We start from the raw sequence: 19,682 nt of genomic DNA, 5'->3' as shown, positions 1-19,682 counted from the left end.
GACCCACTTCAAGTGAAGATCTGATTAATTTGGTTATGCAATTGGATATGAGATTGAGTGAGAGGAGATTGGAAAAGCGAAGACATTTTTCTGAGAATAGGGTTTGGTTCAGAAGTGAACGTCCCAGAACAGAACAAGTTGTTAAAGAAGTTAAGGGTTCTTTGAGGAATGATTCAGTAAATTTAGTTAGACCTCCATTGACCAAGGAAGAGAAAGACAGAAGAAGAAAAGAAAATGTATGTCTATATTGTGGGGATAGTACTCACTTTGTTGGTAAATGTCCACGAGCGCCAAAGCGTTTTCCACCATTCCCTGGAAAAGGTCAACAGGTGGCGAATACAGTTCAGACAGCAGTTCCCTACATCACATTAAACGTATCCTTTACATGGGAAGGTAAGCCAAGGTGTGGTGGACCATGTGTAATTGATTCTGGGGCAACAGGAAAAAATTTTGATATTGGCTTGGCAGGTAAATTGGGAATTCCAGTAGTTAAAAAGGGAATACCAGAGCAAGTACGAGCTGTAGATGGATCTCCCCTTACCTCTGGTTTGATAACTCAGATGACAGCTAAATTGGAGATGAAAATTGGGGAAGAACATAGTGAAGAAATTGAGTTTGAATTAATAGATGCACCACAATTACGGATTATTTTAGGTATGCCTTGGCTATCTTTACATAATCCTTTGATTGATTGGGGAAAAAGAACAGTAGAGTTCAAGTCAGGTTTTTGTAAAGAACAATGTTTGGCAAGATTAACAGAAGATGGTCAGGAAGAAATTTCTAAACCAATAGGAGTATGTTTAGCTGCAGGATTAGTGAAGGAACATATAGTGGGGGCAGTAGCTGGAGTCTTACCTGAGTGTTATAAGGAGTTTCAGGATGTTTTTGACAAAAAAGAAGCTAATGAATTACCACCTCATAGAGAATTTGATTGCAAGATAGATCTCGAAGTAGGAGCACCAGTTCCTTGTGGAAGAATTTATGCTCTCACTGAGAGAGAGAATGAGTTTTTAAAAGAATACTTAGAGGAAAATCTTGCTAAAGGCTTTATTAGACATTCACAATCGCCAGCAGCCTCACCATTGTTTTTTGTTCCAAAGAAAGACAAAACCCTGAGAACTTGCATTGACTACAGAGCTCTGAATAGAATAACTATAAAGAATCGTTATCCATTACCCTTAATATCAGTAATGTTGGACAGGATTCAAGGAGCTAAGATTTTCACTAAATTGGATCTACGAGGAGCCTATCACCTGGTTCGTGTTTGTGAAGGGGACGAGTGGAAAACTGCATTTAGAACGCGTTACGGACTTTTTGAATACCAGGTGATGCCGTTTGGTTTGTGTAACGCACCAGCTGCTTTTCAATTTTTTATAAATCAAGTTCTTCGCGAATATCTAGATGTATTTGTAGTGGTGTACATTGATGACATTTTATTTTTTTCTAAAGAAGAACAACATTTGGAACATGTTAAGAAGGTTTTAGTGAAATTGCGTGAGAATCATCTCTTTGCAAAACTGGAAAAGAGTCAGTTTCACACTAATTGTGTGGCATTTTTAGGCTTTGTGTTATCTCCAGAAGGTCTTGAGATGGATTCGAGTAAAGTAAAAGCAGTAAAGGATTGGCCACAATCAAGTTCAGTAAAAGATATTCAATGTTTTATTGGATTTGCGAATTTTTATCGTCGATTTATTCAAAATTTTTCACAGGTAGTTTCTCCCATTACTAAATTGTTGAAAAAAGGAATGAAATTTGTTTGGAGTGAAGAGGCTGACAACGCTTTTAAATTTCTTAAAGATTTATTTCAGGACCAATTTTGTTACATCCGAATGTGAATCAACCTTTCTCTGTGGAAGCAGATGCTTCTGACTGTGCCATGGGAGCAGTTTTATCGCAACGTCATCCTGAAACAGGTCAGCTTCATCCCGTAGCATTCTTTTCAAAGAAATTCACTTCAGCTGAAAGGAATTATACAATTACTGACAGAACTTTTGGCCATCAAGTCTGCATTTGAGGAATGGCGACATTATCTGTTGGGTGCACGTCATCAAGTTACAGTTTTAACAGATCACAGAAATTTGACATTTCTTCGTTCCGCCAAGACCTTAACATCACGACAACTCCGTTGGTCACTGTTTTTTGCAGAATTTGATTTTGTAATAAAGTTTAAGCCAGGACGTTTGAATGGGAAGGCTGATGCCTTGTCTCGATGCTTTCCTGGAAGTTTGAAGTCTGATGAAAGTATTCCAGTGTCACTTCTGTCTGAGAAGAATTTTGTGGTGGGTGAAGTGCATAAGGAAATAGATTTTCGAGAACAAATTCATCGTTTATTATCTAAAGAAGAATTGGAACAATGGGAAGCTGGAGATCCGGTGCGAAGTATTATGGAAGGTTTACCTTATGTAGATGCGAAATTATATCTTCCTTCTGAGGAATTACAAGAAGAAGCATTGAAGATTTGTCACGATTCACCATTAAGAAAACTTTGGAACTTCTTCGAAGAGAGTTTTGGTGGGAAAAGATGCGTGAAGACACAGAAAATTATGTTAGAACATGTGAAGTTTGTATTAGAGCAAAATCAGATCATCAAAAGGCTGCTGGATTATTAGTACCTCTGCCAATTCCGCCTCGTCCATGGCATACAGTATCAATGGATTACATTGTTGAATTACCAGTTGACAAGGGATGCTCTACAATTTTAGTAGTAGTAGATGTTTTTTCCAAAGCAGGACATTTTATTCCCATTAAGGGAGCTGCTACAGCTATGTCTTTAGCACAAGCTTTTCTGCAGAATGTAGTGAAAATTCATGGTTTACCATGCCAAGTAATTTCTGATCGAGGCACACAGTTTGTTTCAAAATTCTGGAAGGCATTCTGTAAGGAATTGGGAATTGAAATTAACTTGACAACTAGTTATCATCCCGAAGGTAATGGCCAAACTGAAAGAGTAAATCAAGAGTTAGAAAAATACATTTGTTGTTATTTGGGTTCTGATCACAGTTGGGTGGAATTGTTGTAGTTGGCGGAATTCTGTTATAACAACACTGTAAAGGATTCTACTTCCATGTCACCTTTTTTCGTAAACCAGGGATTTCATCCACGTTTTCTGAGGGGAGTAGTTCTTGAAGAGGTGGAGGTTCCTGATGTGGAGTGCAGGTTGCGAACTATGGGACAAAATTTGGAGAAGGCAGTTCGAGCTTTGAAAGTAAGCAAATTGAGTTACAAGAAATTTGCTGATAAGAAACGTAGGGAGGCTCCTAAATATCAAGAAGGGGATAAGGTATGGTTATCCACAAAAAATTTAGCTTTGAAAGGAAAGAACAAATTTAGTCCCCGTTTTATTGGACCATTTGAAGTTGAAAAGGTATTTTCCCCAGTTACTGTGAAGTTGAAGTTGCCATCTAGTATGAAAATACATCATATATTTCATGTTAAATTGTTGAAGCCATGTGGAAATGACACTAGATTGGTGGGAGCACCTGGTCCAGTATTTTCTGATGATGATTCTGAATATGAAGTTCAAGCTATTTTGGATTCTAGAATTGTTCGAGGTCATTTGCAATATTTAGTGTACTGGAAAGGGTATGGTCCAGAAGAAAGGTCTTGGGTTAAAAGTGAGGATGTCCATGCCCCTAAATTAACCAAAAGATTTCATCGCCTACAGCCTTTTAAACCAGGCCCTGGGACAGGGCTTTACGGGGGGGGGGTACTGTCAGGACCTCACATTTTGTATCTCACATTGGCAAGGTTCCTTGGAGAATAGGGTGTTTCAAATGCTATTCCAAGAAAGTTAGAAAGGGAGGTTGTTGAATTATTTAATGAATCCTGTTTAGCGAGTAACACATTTCCTTTTTCTTTTTTTTTGTTTGTTCATATTTCCTTAGCTCACTTTCATATAGAAAGATGAAACACTCCCAAGCCAAGATGGTGGAACACTTTCTCAGCAGTGATTGGTTTATTCTACTGCAGGCAGCATTGTGTAGTCATTTAGAATGTTCCTGGCAATTTCATTAAAGTTTTTCATCTGGTTAGGTCATATAATTTTTAGCTCCAGTAAATTTAAGTATTAGTTACAATTTACAAGTACAGAATCTTTTGTTGTTGTTAAATCAAATTTTTAAAGCAAAGAGTCAAGAAAGAAGTTCAAGAAATCTAACGTTGAAGATTTCCACCAGAACCTGTTTGCTGGGCAACTGAAGCTTTTAAAGAAGAACTCAACTAAGCTAAGTGTATTTTTGTTTAAAAGGAAGAAAACTCTAAGACTTTAAATCTGAAGACGATTCAGAGACTTCTTTTATGCAGTGTAAATTTATGAAAAGAAAAGACTATTCGTTAAATATAATAGAAAAATAAGTTAAGCTTCTTTTTGATGTTTAAAGGGTTTATTGACATTAACTAGGCGCGCGGATCAATTTCGCTGAGTTACTAATTCTTGTTTTCTAACCCTCTAATTATCGTTCAATGTTTAAGTTTGTAGCGTATAGCGTCAATCGTATTTTTTGAAGCGCGGTTAGAACAAAGGACCTTACGACGTAGCGTTAGTATCGCGGCCATCTTGGATTTATTTTTGAATGCGTCGCGTAGTGTTACGGACAGCATTTCTTCAAAGACATTCGTCGGAAGATAACGCTTCGGATAACAAAGCGTGTCAGTTGCGATTTTCGAGTGAGCGTGATCAAATGTAAATAATTTTTCAAGAGAAATATAGCGTTGAGGAAGTTCTCAAGTAAGAATTCCTGCAGTATATGAAATTCCAGTGAACATAAAAGACACATCAGATGTAGAAGGTATTTGACATACATTAATATCTATTTAGTGTAATAAAATAAACAGAAGCAAGATACGCATTAGCTTTAGGAATAACTACATTGTTGGATATCATTTATGTTTTTGTTAAAATCACAGTTTAGAAAAGAAAGAAGATATACACAGAAGAGAAGTTCGTACAGAGCATTTCAAGTAGCAACAGCATTCTCTTTGAAGCAGCCTAAGAGCAAATCTAGCTTAGGCAACAGGTAATTAGAAAAATATTAAATTGAGAGAGAGATAGTCAGAAAGAAAGTTTATATTATTTATTTAAGGTTGTATTTTCCTTTTAGGAACTCAACTGATTTAGAAGCCATCCAGAGAAGACGGTCTGAAGTACCTGCAGTGGGAGTTCTTGTCTTTTGTTATTTTCTCCATTCCCCTTTCCCCTTGGGTTTGCCTGGCCAATAGTTAAATAGAATAAGGATTGTTGAGCAGGCAGGTTTAGGGGGTTTGGTGGGCCAGCTTCACTCCTGCAGGATCCAACTGCTTCAGTAACCTTTGACGCAGGCACAGCAGTCAACACGTGGTGTTTATTGAAAGTCATTCTGGCCTAATGGTTAGTACTATAGACAATGTGGCAGTGGGTTTTCTCTTAAAACGAGTGGCCGGTTTCCCCCCCAAACCCCCCTGAAAGATCGCTGACCATCCGTGAATTCAATCGCTTGAAACTAGATATGATGATCCTTCAAGAGACCATCTGGCAAAGGCGGAGGAAGCCATCCCTGAGGGCGAAATCTATAGTGGAGGTGTTTCATGCATCGTGTGCTTCTAAAAGAAGAGGGGTAACGGTGGTGGTCGCAAGTAAACATAATTTTGTCTCGAAGGCAAGTCTGAAAGACCCAGACGGCTGCTTTGTGATGGTGAAAGAGGTGGTGAGAGGGCACGCTTTAACAATTGTCTCCATTTACTGCCCCAATGAGGACCAGGAACAGTAGTCAATTAGGGGCAAGATCCAGGGGTTTGTGGAAGGTTCTCTGATAGGGGCCGATTTCCACATGGTCCTGGACCCCGACCTTGATAGGAAAAAAAGCAAACGCCACTAAAGCTTAGGAGAGTGGCCCGTTTACAGCAAGTCAACTCGGATCTGGGGGTGATGGATTCTTACATTCGGGTGCGAGGCAGTGACCCCCCACTTTACCTACTACTCAAGGGTGCACAACTTTTTGAAGGATCGATTACATCCTTGTAGACCCTTCCCGCCAGAGTGGAGTCCAGGAGTCCACAACAGATCCCATCCCATGGTCAGACCACGAGCTAGTGTAGATTACAATAGAGGAATTCCCTGCACAAGAACCTAGAATCCAGGTGGTCCTGCAACAACCTGCTACTCCAACCTGCTGCTGAAAGACAAGGAGCTAGCCCTAGGACTACTAAAGGCTATCATAGATGGAAGCTGGCCTTCCTTAAGCAGAAATACATGGAAAGAGAGGAGAAAGCTAATCAAATCTTAGCATGGCGACTTCGGGAGCAGAGAAATAATAGAAGGGCCGTGATTTGCCCAGTGGGGAGAGAGCGGCTCCTCGATGAAGCCCACATTGCGGAAGAGTTCAGACTGTACTACGATATTGGGATATATATATATTTCTGAGGCTTGTGGAATCTGCTTAGATCACATGCTGTGCATAGGCCGACATCTAGTGGAAGCTGCAGAGTATTACATTTTGTTTTTCGAAACTCGAAAATGGGCGTCGACACAGGGGGTGCCAGCAATACTATCCCTAGTGTGACGTCCAATATACCCATGATCCCTCGCGCGTCTAGGACCCTCAGATTGTTTTTTTCCACCATACTGGTCGGAAGCATTCTGCGGAGTTCCCTGGCCTTAGCCATACTTTTGCTAAAATATTGTTATATTTCCCCATTTGTCCACCCCAATGTCGAGTCACTGCATCCACACTCGACGCCAGCCCGGAGAAAAGAATCGACCGTCGAGAGCTGCACGACGGATTTGGGCCTCGGAAGGCCTCTGTCCTCGCCCCTGCAAGTAGGGAGAGTGGGGGGTGGACATACTCTACACTCTTTTGGTATATAGGTACATTCTTCTATATTCCTTCACTTATTAGCCCACTGCCACAAGGTGCGTATGGAGGGTACCCCTTTCCAATTTTGCCCCAAGTGCAACCGCAAGTACCCTTGGGTTGACGGGCACGCCACGTGCAATCTCTGCTTACCGAGGGACCACCTCGAGGCTAACTGCAGAGCGTGTAGTAGGTTCAGACTGAACACACTCAAGGACCGTTCGATCAAGCATTGGGCCCACCACGCCAGGCGTCAAAAGGCCATGGCAGTGGAGGGCGCCTTCAGCGATGGCAGCGACGCCGTGCTTTCGGACGGCGAGGGCAACGTGGCGTCAATTGACAGTCAAGCGCAAGTCCCCAACCTCGGAAGGTCGTCCGGCAGGGCGGCTATGGGGAAGAACCCCGGCGACACAAGCGCTACCCACAGCACTTCCACAAAACACATGAAGTCCACCCGAGACTCGATGCGCATGTCGAGTACTCGGAAAGAGGCACATAGAGAACGGTCCGAATCGGTGTCCTCTGGGCGTTCTCAATCTAGATCGCCGCATGACTCCAGGCAACCATCCACTGTTGCCAGAAGTGCCTCGATCCCCAAGGTAACGAAGGTTCGATCGTCAGAGGACGAAACCGACCTCGATCCCCAGTCCGCACTCCAGGAGTCGGCGTCAACAGGCCGCACAACGGCTGCTCCCGAGTCCCAACCTCCACTATCCAGAGATAGGGACACTACCCCCGAACCTCGGCGCCAGGCGTCGAAAGGCTATGGAGGGGCGAAAAAACAGGGTAAACACTCTTCCACACACGGGGAAGGGGAAAAACAACAGAGGAAGCAGTCTCAGCGCAGTGTCAGCCTCCTTCCACACCTCAAAAACATTGTACCCCACATAAACAGATGGACACGTCTCGGTCTTCAGTTATCCCAAACACCCCTGTTCAAACCAGTAGGTCTAGTGTAGATAAGACAGTGAAAGGCCTTCAAGAAAGAATCATTCCCAGTTCAAGAGAATGGTCTACTGATGACATAGACAGTCATGTCAAGGATGTCATCATTGGCAGATTTCTACGCCAAAAACCCTGAACACTTTCTCTTTTTTACCCCCGATGGGGCAACTCCCTCAGGCTCTAAGGATCCTATACCCCCAAGTAAGAAGTCGCGGGTTGAAGCTCCTACTTCAGACTCCTTCAGTATACAGCCCTATTCTCAATATCATGGAGACCCAACCCTTTATGAGGATCCAGTTTTGGGCATGTTGGAAGAACAAACTGGGGCGGGCTACAATGGGGATGACGAGGACCAAGAGGAGGAGGAGGACAACCCAGAAACCTACAGGCTAGATTCCCCGGTAGATCAAGAACTCCCGGTTACCGACTCCCCTGTCGATAACCAGCCTCTCTTGAATGAAGTGCTGTCCAGAGCGGCAGAACACTTCCACATTGACACCCAGGGTGCTCAGGAAGAGAGGGATTTTGCCGAGGAGTTAGTGGGAGAAAGGAGACCTGTTGCGCAGGCCAACCCTATCCTTAAGTCAATACAAAGGAGGATAAACCCTTCCCTTGTTAATCCCTATCTCACTAGGGCGGGAAACCCCAGAGTTGAGAAGCTTTTCAGGGCATCCCAAACAGATCCACTGTACATAAGAGGGCATCTGAAACCGTACTCCCTGGTAGTTAAACACCCGTAAGAGGGCGGGAACACCCTTATCGTCGGAAGCTCCTCCCGACAAGGAGAGCAAGAAGATTTATGGCTTGGGCAGGAAAGTCGCCTCCACTTCCGCCTACCAGGCAAGGATTGCCAACTCCACCACCCTGCTGGCGAGTTACAACTGCCACCAGTGGGAAGAAGTCGTGGCACTCATAGATTCCGCCCCAGAACCCTTAAAAAGCCAATTGGCACGAGTTTCGGTGGAAGGAAGAGCTGTGTCCGGTTGCATATTAAAAGCAACCTTTGATGCCGCGGATAACGCCGGCAGATTGATAGCAGAAGGTACTGTTATCAAAAGGCATGCTTGGTTGCGACAGTCTGGGTTCAAAGCCGAAACCCAGGCTTCATTGATAGACAAACCGGTGGAGCCAGAGCTATTGTTTGGAAAGGCGGTCGAGGACGCGCTGAAAAATGCCAAGGACGAGTATGAGACACTCAAATCCCTAGGCCAGCTAATCAATAAACCCCCAAACCAGAGAGGGAATGGCAATTTTCGTCGCCCACGTGGACAAAATTCCCAGAGAGGGTCTAACTATTCCCAGGGGCAGGGTACACAATGGAACAACAGCCAGCAGTCTACCCAGGGTTATGGCAGGGGTAATAAGAGAGGGCGTGGTAAGGGTAGAGGCAGCCCCACTAGAGGCGGCGGCATGCCTCCACCAAAACAGTGACGTTCCGTTCAGGGTCCCTTCTCACACATCCCCAGTAGGGGGACGCATTTCCAACTTCACCCAAGCTTGGAAAGGGATCACTTCAGACAGATGGGTGCTGTCCACAGTGTCCGCAGGATACTGCATAGAACTGTTAGAGCGTCCCCAAAACCACCCTCCACGACAAAGAATACATTCTTTGGACCACCAGAAGATCCTCCTCGAGGAGATCGTCAATCTTCTAGCAGAGGACGCGATAGAACTCGTCCCGGGACACCAGGTAAACAAGGGTATTTATTCAACTTACTTCCTTGTGCCAAAAAAAGATTTGACAATGCGCCCTTTATTGGACTTACGGCCTGCAAACAAGTATGTCAAGCCCCAAAAATTTCGCAAGACTACTCTCCAAGAGGTAATCCCCATCCTAAAAAAGGGGGATTACATGGCAGCATTGGACATGAAAGATGCCTATTTTCATATTTCCATGTTCCCAGCGCACAGAAAGTACTTGCGCTTCAAGGTGGACAGTCGGCACTACCATTTCAAGGTACTGACCTTCGGGATAGCCTCGGCTCCAAGGTACTAGCGGTGGCGGCAGCACACCTACACAGGGAGGCAATCCCGGTGTACCCTTACCTAGACGACTGGCTCATCACGGGGGAGACCCCAGTAATTTGCAGAACAAACATTCAAAGGACAATCGACCTCCTCTTCGAATTAGGCTTCTCAATAAACGAGAAGAAGTCAAGTCTGCTGCCAAGCACCTCCAAACAGTTCCTAGGAGCTATCCTAGACACGCAAGAGGGGTTGACCTTTCCATCAGAGGACAGAATTCGGAATATACTGCTGCAAATTCCGCAATATCGGGCCGGTCGCCAGATAACGGTACGCAAAGCAATGCGTTTGCTGGGCATGATGGCGTCATGTATTTACCTGGTCCCCCACGCACGCCTGTGCATGCGTCCCATGCAAGAATGGTTGGCGAAACAGTGGTCTCAGGCAAGTGGTCAGTGGGACGATCTAGTGGTTGTTTCGCCAACACTGGTACTAAGCCTTCACTGGTGGAGAAGAGAAAATCTGTCCAAGTGGAAACCCTTTTACGATCCCGAGATACAGGCGGTAGTCACAACCGATGCATGCCTGACAGGGTGGGGAGCTCCCCACCTCCACCACACAGCTCAGGGTCTCTGGTCTCACTCAGTGGCCAAGAATCACATCAATCTGCTAGAGCTTCTGGCAGTATTCAGAGCGCTTCAAGCGTCCGAGCCCTACCTGCTGAATCTGTCAGTGCAGATCTGGACGGACAGCACTACAGCCATGTTTTACCTAAACAAGCAAGGAGGGACTCGTTGGCCAAATCTGTCCAAGCTTGCCCAGAAAATGTGGATATGGGCACTCAGACGGAAGATCTTCCTGTCATATCAACATGTTCCAGGGGATCTCAATTCTCTGGCGGATGCTTTGAGCAGAGATCCCCTCCCAGAGGAACACGAATGGTGTCTACACAGAGAAATCATAGAAGATATCTTCTCTCAGTGGGGTTTCCCCACCATAGACCTATTCGCCACAAGCGAAAACAGACAGTGCCCAGGATTTGCATCCAGGTTCCCCCAGCCAGACTCCCAGGGGAACGCCCTGTGGATGAACTGGTCAGGGATGTTTGCGTACGCTTTTCTACCAACACCTCATCAGGAAGGTGGTCAACAAGATGAACAGAGAATCACTGACGCTCGTCCTAGTTGCTCCCATGTGGGCGAGACAACCGTGGTTCCCACACCTACGCAGACTAGCGGTATGCGAACCCATCAAACTCCCGGGCTAGTACAATCTACTGCCCCAGCACCAAGGTCAGACAGTGCATCCTCAACCCAACTCAATGAACCTAGCAGCATGGCTCCTGAGGTCATAGAGTTCGGACATCTCAAATTACCTCAGAAATGTATGGACATCCTAAAAGAATCTAGGAAGCCAAACGCGAGGCACTGCTACTTTGACAAATGGAAACGATTCGTTATCTGGTGCCAGAATAAGCAAATCAACCCAGTTGATTGCACTTCTTCCACAGTTGTCACATACATGCTCCACCTGCTGGATGCAGGACTGGTATTTAACTCACTGAAGGTACACCTGGCAGCGCTGTCAGCATACACCACATCCCATAACAAGGTTTTGTGGTGGAAGATACCAGTGGTTAAAGCCTTCATGGAAGGAGTAAAGAGACTTCACCCTCCTATTTCAAACCCACCACCAGGATGGGACCTTAACGTAGTGCTATCTAAACTCGTGGGCCCCCCATTCGAACCCATGCATAAAAGCAGTCTCAAACACCTGACTTATAAGACGGCCTTCTTAGTAGCTATAACATCTATAAGAAGGGTCAGTGAAATTCAGGCTCTGTCAGTGCAGGATCCATTATTTACAGTTCATAAAGATAAACTGGTTTTACGTACACACCCTAAGTTTATTTCTAAATTAAACGTGAACCAGTCCATCGAGCTTCCGGCTTTCTTCCAAGACCCGCAAAGCTCGGCTGAGGTGAAACTACACACCCTAGATGTGCGTAGGGCGGTCCTCTACTATGTAAACAAAACCAGACCGCTAAGGAAAACAGATCAACTGTTTGTCTCCGTAGCTACAGGCAGAGAGGGAGATCACGTCTCTAAAGGTGCCATCTCTAAGTGGATTGTTAACTGTATCCAGCTGTGCTACTCTCTTTCTGACAAAACTCTGCCTTTCACGCCAAGAGCCCACTCTACAAGAGGCATTGGGGCCACTCTGGCTTTCATTGCAAATGTACCCCTTGACACCATTTGCAAAGCAGCTACTTGGAGCCCTATTCACACTTTTACTCAGCATTACTGCATTGACACCCATTCCAAGACAGATACTCAAGTGGGACAAGCGGTTCTAAGATATTTATTTGCTCATGACCCTTCTCACATCCCACCTCCTTCTTTCTAACACTGCTCGCTAATCTATGCACAGCATGTGATCTAAGCAGATTCCACAAGCCTCAGAAGAGATACATTACTCACCGTAATCGTATTTCTGATGCTTGTATCTGCTTAGATTCACATGCGTCCCACCCTTCCTCCCCTCTGAGAGAAGGCGCATGGATGCTTGTAGTCTTATCTATCTATCTGCTTGGATTATCTGTACTCGCGCTACTCCTCATGCTACCTCATGTCAGAAAAAATACAATCTGAGGGTCCTAGACGCGTGAGGGATCATGGGTACTGTGGACGTCACACTAGGGATAGTATTACTGGCACGTCCTGTGTCGACGCCCATTTTCGAGTTTCGAAAAACAAACTGTAATACTCCGCAGCTTCCACTAGATGTCGGCCTATGCATAGCATGTGAATCTAAGCAGATACAAGCATCAGAAATACGATTACGGTGAGTAATGGATCTCATATATATCTATTGTTGCTGGGAAAAGGTTGTGGGGACATTACATAGGTGACCATATATATTTTTTGCATGGCGATATTTTTGAGGGGACATTACATGGAACCCTACAAATCCCTATACATTGAGTATAAGGGAGACGGAACCCACATAGACCGGTTCCTAGACAACTTGCCGATCACTAGCCTCCCTGCAGACAAAGCAGCTACCTTGGAAGTGCCCTTTTCAGAGAAGGAGATCGTAGACACCATTGCTAGTATGAAGTGGGGGGTATGACCCCAGGGGGAAGACAGCTTCACAGTCTATTTTTATAAACGGTTTTGCTCTGTTAGCCCCCTTTATAGCCAGACTGTTCAATGAAGCAATGGTTTCGGGATCCCTCCCAAGGTCCACATTATCAGCCCTCATTTTAGTCATTACCAAAGAAGGCAAAGATCCGTCGCAGTGCCAGTTTCCCTACTCAATATGGACGTACAAATTATGGCAACGGTATTGGCTAATACTCAGTCACCTCATGATCACCCTCGTTCACGGAGACCAGGTGGGATTCATCCCGGGTCATCAAGGCGCTTACAATGTACAGAAGACTATTGACTTAATGCAGGGGGTGGTTCGCCAACAACCAGGGCTCATCTGGTCTCAAGAGATTCCGAAAAAGCCTTTGACTGGGTCGATTGTAGCTATATGGCAAAAGTGTTGCGAAGAATGGGGTTTGGTGGTAACTTTAGGTGCTGGATTGCTGCCCTGTACGACTCACCTATTGCTAGAGTGGCAGTGAACGGTACCCTTTCTTCTCCACGCCACCTCTCCAGAGGAACAAGGCAGGGGTGCCCTATCTCTCCCCTGCTCTACGCCTTGACTATGGAGCCCCTTGCAATTAGGGAAAACGCAGGGATCACAGGAATACGATGCGAGGCAACTGATTTTAAGCTCTCCCTGTTTGCCGACGATATCCTCGGTTACCTAACCAATGTGTAACCCTTCCAGAACTACTTGGCCAGATAAATAGATTTGGTGACTTCTCCGGGCTCAAAATAAACATCTCTAAATCCAATGTTATGCCCATGGGGAAAGACGATCCTGCAACCAGAGGTAGGAGAACGCTCTGTTGCATGAGAGTTGAAAATTTTTCTACTCCTTACCTAGGAATTAAATTGCCCAGCGACCTCTCGAAGCTGAGGGCGGTGAGCTCCCCTCTACCCCCCAATTGAAAAAATAAAGAACCTGGCACGGTGGACTCCCCTGATGTTGTCATGGTTCGGACGTATATTGACGGTGAAGATGAACGTCCTACCCTGCTTGCTTTACATGTTTAGGGTGCTCCCTGTGTCCCTTCAATAGTCTTTCGGTAAACTAAAGTCCATGATCAACATGTTTGTATACCAGGGTAAAAACAGAGCATCAGGTTCACAACCTTAACTCTCCCTAGAGACCAAGGTGGGTTTGGCTTCCCAGAACTCTGGCATTATTACAGAGCGGCACAGCTGCATGTCCTTCTGGAGCATCTGAGAGATGACCAATGGGACCTACCTGGATGTTATGACTTGATGGTCGTGAAGATTATGGGGCCTCTGTCCACAAGTACCACTCAGGAAGATACAAATAACTCCCTGAGCGATCTTTGAGGCCACAGGTTTTTTGAGTGCCGGAAATGCCAGGAACCAGGAACACCGAAGATCCCCCGACCGCTGTAAGGCAAGCAATGGGTAAGTACAATGGCAAGCAAAACAATGAAAACGGGGCGTAAATTAATACCAATGGGCTTACCAAGATGGAGGGGTCTGGGTTCTGAATAGCACAGATGGAATGGAGGTGTTCTGTGCAGCTGCAGAGTGCGACAAGCTGCAACGGGCAAGGTATCACACTGGAAGGCAATTGAGATGTTATAGCACTGCAAAAAACTGCGTGGGTGGGTAGAGTTGGAGATCCGTATGCAGTCCGTGAAGAGTTCCAAGGTCGTGACCAGCCGTGTGCGTCGAAGCCAGGGGCAATCCAAAGGAATCCAAAAAAACAGTCCAAAGAGTCCTGAAACAGCAGAGCAAAACGATGACCAAGAGCTTGACAAGAGGAATCCAGGAAAACGGTCTGTAGTCCAGTACCGTGACAGAAAAACAAGAAGACGCCGAACAGTGCTCGAATAGATCAGCTGTGAAGCACTGAAGGAGCGTTCCCTCTCAGGTTTTGAATGGGCAGAGGAGTGTCATGTGACCCCGTCACATGACACACGATCCGGCATGTTTCCTCGTCATGTGGCCCAAAGTATCAATATCCTGTATATTATAACCCGCTGCCGCACTGCCTGAGAGTGGAGATGTGGGGTTAGAAGGGGAATGTGGACCGGAACCAGAGAGGGAAGGAACAGTAGACCTATGGGCGCTCATCCGCAGGGTGTGACCAGCGGACGCCGTAACACTGGAAGACGTGCATACCCACCCCAAAAAAGTCAGGGACCTTCTGTGGTCCCAGAAAAAAGGTGATCCCGGCCCAAATCATGACCCACCCAAGCCTTGCAGTTCTCTGGTCACTGTGGAGAAAAAACAAGACAAACCTTCACCTTTCCTCTTGGCCTTCCCCGTTGAGTTCAGTATGGGGTGAACCCTTCCCCGTTGAGTTCAGTATGGGGTGAACCCTTCGTCTTGGGACACAGGGGTTTCTGCTTCTCACAAACATGGTCGGACAGGGGTCTGGAAAGGCTAGACCAGATTTTCCCTGGCTGAACCTTCATTGAATAAATCATTGTTCCAAATCCTGGGGAAAGACTCCTTGACTGTGCTTGAATACTTGCGCCTAAAGAGCCTTGTGTCCAACCCCCTTTGAGAAAGCCCTTATTGAGTCCCCTGGGAAGAAGGGTATACTGTCCACACTATACAAGGTGCTGGTAACCTCGGAGCTAGATTGTAGTCAAAGTTTTAAACTATTCTGGTCAGAACAATTGGAGAGGGAAATCCCAGACACTACCTGGAAAGTGATTTACAAACTGATGTTCTCGGGAAACATATACACCTCAGCAATGGAGCATATCTTCAAACCCTCCACTGTTGGCACCTCGCCCCCTGAGATTGTCTAAGATGTTTACATGGTCCATGCTGCTCTGTTCTAGGCAATGTGGTCTGGTGGGGTCATGGTGTAACATGTGGTGGGTGCGTCCAAAGGCGAGAGTATATTGGTCCGAGGTACTTATCTGGATCAAAGACACAGCAGAAATTGCCCCAGGGTTGGACCCTATCCAGACCCTGTTGGGTGCCCCAGACAAGAGTGGGCGCAGGCTCCTAAAACTAGTAGAAGCAATGTTGAGAGCGGGGAGAGTAGCTCTGGCCCAAAGCTGGAAGGACAAATTCACACCATCTACTAATCAGCTGATGACGAAATTATCGGACATCTTCACATATGAAAAACTGGTGGTAATGGTCAATAACTCTGGAGTCATTCTCCCTTGAGTGGGGAACCTTTATTTCGAAATGGGGGTGTGGAAGTACGTGCCTGCTATGAGGCCTCTGGTGTAGGAAAGTGTCAGTGCTCAAACCCCCCACCCGGGGTACCTAGTGTTAAATCTAGGACTCAACTGGTAGAACCCATGCCTGAGCCATGTGTGCCAACTGTGCCAATTTGCGTATTGATTCTTTTTCGTTTTCTGTCACCTGGAGAGTCCTTCATGCTGTTTCTTTTCCCTCATTATGTGAGGTTGCTGATCAACAGGGTGGGGCTGAGGGTAGGGGGAAAGTTGGGGTGTTCTTAATTGTAAACCTATGGAGCTTGTGTAACGGTGAAAATGTTAATAAACATCAAAGTTAAAAAAAAAAATGAAAGGGGCTCCATAGGAACTATGCTGGGGAAGTTGCAAAAAGAGAAGTCTTTACTAACAACCTCTTGTGATTTTATTCAATTCATTAATTTGTAATGATCTATTACATTTATGATTATTTTCCTGATTTGGGCATGACAGATTTAAAGTTCATCAGACACATTCTCTCCTTAGATGTACTTTTTTGTGACGCTTCAGTGTTCACTTGAGCAGTTTCTTTCACTCTGTTGAAGTTTAAGAGCAGATCGCCATAGACAGAATTTTAGCGCTTTCTCTGGCCTGTTTTAATGTATTTTCAGCCACAGACACTGGGAGAATGGTAATGATTTGAAAATAAGAGTTGTATGATATGAATCCACACGTGAGTGTTAGTGTCTGTTGGTCTCCGGTACATTATACTACATATTTGGTGGTTGTCTAGGTAAGCACACGTGTCAAACATGCATCTCTTTGAATGAACGTTCAGTGTTACATTGTATTGTAGCATGAGCAGTATTTAATCTTGTAATTGTTACTTTCCAAACTAAAAATGTATTCTCAATATATCTGGTACAGGTTATAATGAACCGATTTTAATTCATATGGCCAAATGTAAGTTGATTAAAAAACAGCGTTGACAAATTGGTTTGGTTCTGTGAAATGTGTGCTCCCATCAAGACGCCCTTTATTTTAGTTTAATACTGTGCCCAACAATGCTTAAGAATTCATGGTGGATTTCAGCCTCCTCCGAATTATTTCTGACTGAGTGAGTGTGCTACCGTCATGCTTTCCACTTGTGGTCGTTGGGAGTACAAGGTGAGGCACTTCACACATTGGCACGGACAGAATTGTCTGTCCTTGTATTGCCCACTTTCACTCCTTCAAAATCTCTAGTGTAGTACTGATGACAAAAGTATCCGTCCACATGTCTTTGAAGAAATGTCTATCAAGCTCTTCTTTCTTGCTTCCCTTAGTAACCCACCAGACCCAGCTTTGGAAGATGCAAAAGCCCAGATAAGGGACTATATTGAAAGGTAAGTAGTTGTAAGCGTATTGTAATGTATTATTGGCACAGTGCCAGTCACTGTCCTATTAAATGGCTTTTCTTAACAAAACATTTATGTTCCATGATTGCTGGATCAAGCAGAATAGTAATGTCCCCCTGGTTTACTCCATTGCAAAAAGATTGTATATAAAGCTAAGACTTTTGAGATAAATTTGAAAAATGTCTCTAATGTACATGTCTATTGTCTTTCCTCTTTTATGCATTTTGGGCTATGATTGCATCCGCTAGTGTCCAATTTTCATGAATGTGCTGTGATTTATTTATTTATGCATTTTTGTGTTTTGTTGTGTGCTACGTGTGGCATTGTGACTGCTTCAAAGAGCTTGTTCACTCAGCGAACATTGTAAAGGTTGATGTTCAAACCCATGTTCAGCTAGCAATTGTAATTTTCTGATCAGCAATGAGGTATTTTGCCTGTACTTGAAGTAGAGTGTGCACTCAGTGTTTCTATTATTGGTAGTCCGGGCCAGTCAAGAGACCCACTTCATTTGACTAAGGCTGTGCTTCATGTCCGTTAGGATTTTCAATTCTTTGCTAAATCTCTACTGTGAGACCCCAAGCACTTTGTTCTGGACTTGTGGATTATTTTTCCATGTTCCTGAGTGAGTGGGAACCTTCCCCCCGCCCCCACGAATCTGTACCTTCCTATAACTTTTCAGGCATATACAATGTATTATTGCAGCACACAACACGTTCTTTGCAGTGTTGCTGGGGTGCCCCTTGGGCTTCCCTTTTTATTTTCTCTTGACTTACCTTGGAGAACTACTGTTCTCCAGGTTAGAGCAGGATTTTCATTCCCTTTACATTTTATATAGTGAGACCAGCACACCCCACCTTATGTGGAGGGCTGCAGAGATGTATGGTATCACCTTTCTCACTGTTCCTGTAACATTTCTGTTAGTGACAAGCTTACTATTATGGATGCTGGCAGTGGACATCATTTACTTACTTTTCTGTGAGTTTTACTCGCAGAGTCTCAAATCAGCCGCAGTAATGCACTGTAGGGTCACCATTCTGCTAGAATGGTGACTTCTTTCGAAATTTTTAGTGTGCTTGTCCATTCTTGGTCCTTCTTCTGCCGTCCTAGGTGATGGAGGTCCTGGTTGTCTTTTGTCTTTTCCGCGGGAACCCTTTGTGTAGCCCGCCGAGGCTCCAGCGTGTCTGTGAAAGCAGGAAGTGTGGGAGGAGTCTGAAACTTCACTCAACTTCGTTTTCTGATGTGCCTGAGGGAAATCGGTTCCCAATGGGGAGCTGGCTGTCCTGATTGAACAGTCACCCGCCCCTTTCTGTAAACTGCAGAGAGTTTGCAGAGGTTGTGTGTGGGTTCCTGTTTATCTGGTCTGGATCTTGGAGCTGGAACAGAGGATCTGATGAAGAAGAGGAGGAGATTGCTGTAGCTACTTCCAGCGTCCGGCGATGCCTGCTGTGTAACCGCTGCCTACGCTGACCACTTCTTTGAAGCGACATAGGAGTCCTGAAGATGACAACTCCGACCCAGAGACTGTTGGCACCCAACAGTCTGTGTTGCGACCTGCATTTTGGGGTGAAGTTTTCAAGTTTTTAATTGTGTCGCATTCACATGTCGAATACGCAAAATGTTATAGCACCGCATTTTCGAACCGTGCGGCTGCTAACACCCTACTTGTTTTTACAGGTTGGAAGTTTGCGAGCAAGATACTCGCGCCGTCGGTAATTCACACTGGCAGAACACGAAAACAGTGTGAAAGCCATGTGAATGTTTGACTGTACCTGAGAATTTTTTATCGCAGTAAGAACGAATGCAGGCGGAAGGGTACCGCTCTCTAAAGGGTAAGCAGCACGTTGTCAGAGTAGTATCTGGTTTATGAGGTTGCACTGCAAAGAGACCCGGATTTAAGAACTATGCCACTATGTCCATGTTCGTAATGTTGTAGTGTAACATTGAGCGTTTCAAATAGTAAATATAACAGCTTAGTGTCAGAGTTCAGTTCTGAAAGTAGTGGATTATGAGTTGCAATGGTTATTGTTAACCAAGTTGTAAGACACATGGAGTTTTTCGGTTTTGACGTATTGAGGTATGCAATGGCAATACCGTATGAACTAACGTTAATGGCTAACTAGTTAGTCAAGCTCACAGAGGATCTTTATTGCGATGAGTTGGAATGTGACTTGCCAGGTGCTGTCTCCATGAATCGGTGTGTTTTTATTGTCGGATCGTTTTTTGTCTACAAAGAAGACAAGTCTACCCATCCGTTTAAAAGCA

The 19,682-nt window shown here is 45.0% G+C and overlaps 1 protein-coding gene across 1 annotated transcript in view; it reads left to right on the top strand.

Annotated features, from left to right (window-relative positions):
- Nucleotides 1-19,682, top strand: part of DSN1 (DSN1 component of MIS12 kinetochore complex) — a 261,194-nt gene that overhangs the window by 147,878 nt on the left and 93,634 nt on the right. The window contains exon 6 of the mRNA XM_069604016.1: nt 17,349-17,408. Within this exon, the coding sequence (XP_069460117.1) occupies nt 17,349-17,408 (60 nt within the window). The remainder of the gene's footprint in view (nt 1-17,348; nt 17,409-19,682) is intronic.

Source organism: Ambystoma mexicanum, chromosome 3q (genome assembly GCF_040938575.1).
Source record: "Ambystoma mexicanum isolate Mex_15411 chromosome 3q, UKY_AmexF1_1, whole genome shotgun sequence".
In the NCBI taxonomy this organism is placed as follows: Eukaryota; Metazoa; Chordata; class Amphibia; order Caudata; family Ambystomatidae; genus Ambystoma; species Ambystoma mexicanum.
The sequence above is the reverse complement of the archived record's forward strand: the minus strand, read 5'-3'. Positions and strand labels throughout refer to the sequence as shown.